Source organism: Protobothrops mucrosquamatus, unplaced genomic scaffold, assembly GCF_001527695.2.
Source record: "Protobothrops mucrosquamatus isolate PMUCROS unplaced genomic scaffold, P.Mucros_1.0 scaffold1911, whole genome shotgun sequence".
In the NCBI taxonomy this organism is placed as follows: Eukaryota; Metazoa; Chordata; class Lepidosauria; order Squamata; family Viperidae; genus Protobothrops; species Protobothrops mucrosquamatus.
Window position 1 is genome coordinate 227,606 of NW_015388035.1, and position 5,924 is coordinate 233,529.

At 42.1% G+C, this 5,924-nt stretch overlaps 1 protein-coding gene across 1 annotated transcript; it reads right to left on the reverse strand.

Moving 5' to 3' along the window:
• Positions 1-237: 237 nt before the first annotated feature.
• On the reverse strand, positions 238-5,405 carry LOC107294332 (gamma-synuclein; the record flags this gene model as incomplete). Its single annotated transcript, XM_015823561.1, has 4 exons — positions 238-610; positions 1,865-1,942; positions 3,698-3,825; positions 5,360-5,405. Coding segments are annotated over 4 exons (267 nt in total), but the record flags the coding sequence as incomplete, so codon positions are not given.
• Between the last annotated feature and the right edge of the window lie 519 nt (positions 5,406-5,924).

Genomic DNA, 5,924 nt, shown 5'->3' on the forward strand with positions numbered 1-5,924 from the left:
ACTCTGATGGCTCCCCAGGCTCCTCCTCCTCCTCCTCCTCTTCCTCCTCCTCCTCCTCTGATTCCCCAGACTCAACTGCCAGGAGCACAGGCTGGCACAGAATCACAACATTATGATCGCAAACTAGTGAGCAGACAATTCTTATATCCAGGCCGACGAATTAAAAAAAGAAATAGAAGAACAAGGGATTAGTTGAAACAAGATTTTATTTTGTCTCTTAAAAAAAAAAAACATCCGCCCTTTCTAGGGAAATCAAGGGTCGGTACTAATGAGCCAAAAGATATTAATCAGTGATTCCAACCCCAAGAGTGTGAGATGGCTCTCAAACCACACTTTGGAAGGCTCAAAGAAGGGCAAAGAAGGAAGCCACAAAGGAGACACAACGGGAGATGCGTAGAATTGCCCTAAAACGTACAATCAAAGAGTTGGCCACCCAGCTAGGATAGTGAGAATTAGGTAAGTGAGCATTGCTCGTGCTGTGTGAAGTTAGCTTAGGGTTAGTAGAGATTTCCCTGCTGTTTGCAACCTCTAGCAGGTCTGCGTTGATTCCTGGTCTTCTCATTTTTTCGTAATGTAGTAGAAGTTCTAGAGAAGGTTAATTTCCTTCACCCTAAGAAGGGGGAAAAAAAACCAGGAAAATAAGTTAAGGCATCTTCCCCAGAACTCACCCACCCCACTCAGGTGTGGATATCAAAACATAGCTGGGCAGTAGAGCCTCGAGTATAAACTCCAATGAGTTGGATTTGGTTATTATTAGGTTTATGAGCTGGATTGATTTGTTTACTGCAATTGTTTTTTTCTTTACTGTGGATATATTCTGTAAATCTGGTTGCAAGCTACAAAGAACCTTAATTATTTGGTGCAGTATAAAAACATAATTAAGACTGCTACTACTGCTAGGGCAATGATAGCAACAAGAACAAGAACAATAGGCAAATACAGATGCCTGGTGTATTTCCATATTTCTTTAAAGTCTATATTAAGAAGACTTAGAGTTGGTTATAGATATGTTATTTTAATAGTTGATTAATGTTAATTAGAGTATGATTATGTTATTGTTAACCCTGTGATTGGCACTGGGAAGTGAGGGGGGAGGGAGGGGGGGTGGAAGGGTGGGAAGGGGAAGGGGAGGATTTATATTGTAAAACTTTATAAAATTTTTAATAAAAAAAAAAGAAGAAGACTTAGAGTTAACTACCTTGAATGCCGCCATTTAAACAGCAATAATATAGCATTGTAAGAAGCATGACATTATTAAAATGACCGCATCAATTGTGATTTGTATACACACGTAAATAAGTAGATCCATCCTTTAATGAGGCTTTTTGTCCGAAAAAAAAGCCATTCTGAGCTATTAACATGCTTAGTCCAGAAGAGTTCTGCTAAATAAATCTCAAGAAATGACTTGCCTTTATTATTAACATTAAGCCAAATCGATATCATTAATTAATGATTCAATCAATAATCTACGATCACCGAATTAGTGTGGGTGTTATTGGACTCCCTCTGGAGGGTCACAGATAGTCAATGGTTGAAGTTGAAGAATTTTTAATCTACTTTCAACTCTTAATTGTCACCCCCAGCTAAACAGAATATCAAAATAGTCTAGAAATTGGGGTGGGGGTGGGTGAGAGAGAGAGGTGGGAAAGGAAAAAAAAACAGAAGGAAGTATTTTGAAATCAGCAGAGCAAAGTTCTGCAATCGCTTTATGGAGAACAGAAAGGGTAACCAACTCAACAGGGAAGTGAAGAACAGTAGAGTTTTTTGATCACATATTTGTGATCTTGAATTTTTAGATACTTCCTGACACCCCTTCACCCCCCACCCAATCAAAGATTCTGGGGATAGCCTAGCTGAGATTTACCTCCGTGGCTTCTACTGAGATGTCTTCTTCTCCAGCTCCAGCAGGCTGGTTTTCATGCTGATCTGGATGTAGGTCATCCTACAGAATACACAAGAACAGATCAAGTATCATCAGATGCCACAAAGACCAGAAGAAGGCTGGAGCAAATTCCTTCAAATCAGGTTTTCTCATTCTGGCTAGCTTCCAGATGGGTATGGACTGCAGTTCCCAGATTGCTCAGCAAGGGTTGAGAGCATACCTCTGGAACAAAATGCTGGGCTGAGGTGACCCATGAATGTTCTTCTGTACAAAAGGGCCAGGCACATAGACTTTAAAGACTGAAAAGCTTACTCAAGTTGAATGCTATTTGCTATATCACACAGTGTACTGTTTTGTTTTTTTCTGTTGCAGACAGACAATCAATGCAACTATACAGTCATCTCCCATCCTGTTGCTGCTGAACTTCAAACTCAGTTTTGGCTGTCTGTTTGGATACAACTGGACTCTTGTTTTTTATTTTCTTTTTCACTTCCCCATCCATCTGAAGACTCCTGGTGGTCTCCCATATGACTGCTATGATTTCTTGTTGTTGTTAGTTGTGAAGTCGTGTCTGACCTATCGCGACCCCATGGACAACGTTCCTCCAGACCTTCCTGTCCTCTACCATCTTCTGGAGTCCATTTAAGCTCACGCCTCCTGCTTCAGTGACTCCATCCAGCCACCTCATTCTCTGTCGTCCCCTTCTTCTCTTGCCCTCCGTCTTTCCCAGCATCAGGCTCTTCTCCAGTGAGTCCTTTCTTCTCATTAGGTAGCCAAAGTACTTGAGTTTCAACTTCAGGATCTGGCCTTCTAAAGAGCAGTCGGGGTTGATCTCCTCTAGGACTGACCGGTTTGATGGTCTTGCAGTCCAGGGGACTCGCAGGAGTCTTCTCCAGCACCATCGTTCAAAGGCCTCAATTCTTTGGCCCTCAGCCTTTCTTATGGCCCAACTTTCACAGCCATACATTGCAACTGGGAAAACCATGGCCTTGACTATACATACTTTCGTTGGCAGGGTGATGTCTCTGCTGACTGCTATGATACATGGAGTTAATTGTTTAAATTTAGGAACCAGGAAAGGAATTGATTGAGCTCTTTCCCTTATATCTACCTGCCCTGCCTCCTCAACAACTTATCCACGAATGAGGCAAGCATCCATTTTGGATACAAACAATTGTCTGTCTGTTTCCTTGGCCTGGAGGAAGACTTCAAGCTCATCTCTAATTACGAATGGTGGCTTAAGAATCACATCCTCTGTTTGTTTCTCTTGGGCTCTGCATCCCACATCATGACTTCATGTCTCTGACTCATGTTCTATTTTTAACCTGGCAGGAAAGGAGCATCTTGAGATTTATTTTCCCCCTTTTCTTTCTGAACTGGAGCACAATTACAGGAAGAAGATGTGTTGCACCGTGTGTTCCTTCTTTCCCCAAGCCAATATAAATTTGACAACTTTGACATATTGAGAGACACGAAACATGGACACAGCCACCCTCAAAATCAAGAGCTCACGACCCAAAGTCCAGCCAGCCTAATACGTTAGAAGAGAACCATCTCATTTTTCAGAATCTACCCTACCCAACCAAAATATAATTTCTAGGCATGGCATCCTACTTCCAAACAAAGCTATCGCTAGTTATGAATTTGAAGAATTTAAACATTCTTTAAAGAATTCCTGTGGGATCAGAGGTCATTCAACTGGATGGTTTCTCGCGGCAAATATCACCACACCCACAGTGGACTTACCTCACAGGCAAAGTGTTAGGAACATGGTAAAGTCTCATTCGTGGGGCAAAACTGACAGATCACACCTACCCTTTTGACCAGTCCACTGGTGGTTACAACGGTCTCCGCTCCTTCCACCGTCTGCTTTGCCACTGTGTTCACGCTGCTCACCATAGTATCTCCCACGAGATTGGCCTGTTCTTTGGTCTTCTCAGCAACTGTAGTTGAAGCAGAAAGAAACTGAGAGGATGAATCAAGATAAGGTGAAAGTCCCACTTCTTCAGATGTGGTTGGAAGCTACTAAGATTATCTGTGATCTTTCAGGGGAGGTCAGTTCTGAAAGGATCAAAGGATTGGATTTTTGCAACCTACGTCTTACAACCAGCATCTGTTTTGGTGACCTCCACAAGCCCAAAAATGTCTGGAGGCAGATTGTTCAGCCATCATTGTGTACTTTCTGGACTCTTGATGGAGATTTAAGACCACCCCCAAGAATGTCTCAAGTCTAAACCAGCTTTCAGAATATAGCATGACAAAGCCCTGAAGTGGAAGGATGAAGGAAATTGCATAAGTGGATTGAGGAACACCATCTGGTCCTCCCCTCAGAAGACATTCTTGAGTCGACCTACTAGAAAGACTCTAATGGATCATTTCCTCTCTCTGACTTGGAGTAACTTTCTTGAGAGCTGCTGAGATGCCTTCCCTCTTCTGATGTTGAAAGAGAAGGACCAAGACTTCCTTGTTCTCTCCATGAGCGCATCAATCATTTTTTCGCATGGACAACATGCTGGTAATTATTCTTCAAAAATGTGGCAAACCATTTTGAAGTTTTGCATGAGTGAAAGTGTAGCTTTTGTCCACCCAGCGCAAACATGTGTCGTGGATAACTGAAATGGTCTTTTAGCCAGAAAATGGCAGGTTGATACATGCTCATATTAAAGATTCAGTCATAACATAATTGGCTTACTTCTAGTTTCTCTTGATGTGGACATCACTGGGGCTATAACCTTGTTTTCTCTCTAAACTAAAAATAAATCACATTATACCATAATTCTTGTTTGCTTTTGCTTTTATTGATTGAGTGCCACAAAGTAAGAGAAAGGCAAATAAAACTTGCACAAGAACAAAAGGACAAAAGAAAGAAGAAGAAGAAGAAGAAGAAGAAGAAGAAGAAGAAGAAGAAGAAGAAGAAGAGGAGGAGGAGGAGGAGGAGGAGGAGGAGGAGGAGGAGGAGGAGGAGGAGAAGAAGAAGAAGAAGATATATGTTGCAGATATATGTTCTATAACAAGCATTTCATGGAACAATGGCCATATTTCATTACAATCGTCTATTGATAATCTATATTGATAAGTGATTCATCCAAAGCAAATAAAAATTGTGCTAATACCACCAACAGATGCAGACCTGGAGATATTGGGCCTTTATCTCTATCTTTCTAATGTCACGCTGTATGAACATTCATAATGTTAGTAGATGGATCGATTTTTGGAAAATAAGCGAATTCCCTTGTATTTATGCAAGCCATACATTGGTGTAGGCCAGAGGTAGGCCACCTTGGCTCTTTTATGACTCGTGGACTTTAACTCCCAGAATTCCTGAGCCAGCCATGCTGAGGGGAAAGGGAGAGGTTTCCATACTGAGCCATGCTGGTTCAGGAATTCTGGGAGTTGAAGTCCACGAGTCATAAGCCAAAGTTGCCTACCCCTGGTTTAGGAAGACAGGAGAGGATGTCACTCATTCAAAACACTTACCGGAAGTGACACTTTGCACCATACCTTCTTTGGTTTTTGTGCCTGTAAAGAGAGGAGGGAGGGAGGGAGAGGGAGAGGGAGAGGGAGAGGGAGAAGAGAGAGGAGAGAGAGGGGGGGGGAGAGAGAAAATAATTGATTAGTTTTGCTTTAAAAAAATCCTCCATTAAGATTTGCAGTGCCAGGACAGCTTACCAGCGGGTGAGTCATCAGATAAAATGACTTTCCTGCTTTCAAGATGAATGTAGCACTTCAGACAAGTGGCAGGATTGAATATGTGTTCAAATACAAAACCCACAAACAAAACAGATTCCAGATTTCAGCTCTTGTTTTTTATTCTCACCGGAGAAGGAGAAAAAGCTAGCTAGGTGGCCGACGTTACACCACGGCTCTCCGTTTGAAGCGGTGTCAGCGGACACTGTTTTTTTCTGCTGAAAGGGTTATTCTTCCCAATTTGATTTAAAGTAAATAACCCTAAGATTGGGAAGAGCAAGGATCTTGGACCACCAGCAGACAGGAGCAAGCAAACATGTCTCCATCTTCCTCTACTGTGGCGCTTCACTTCGGC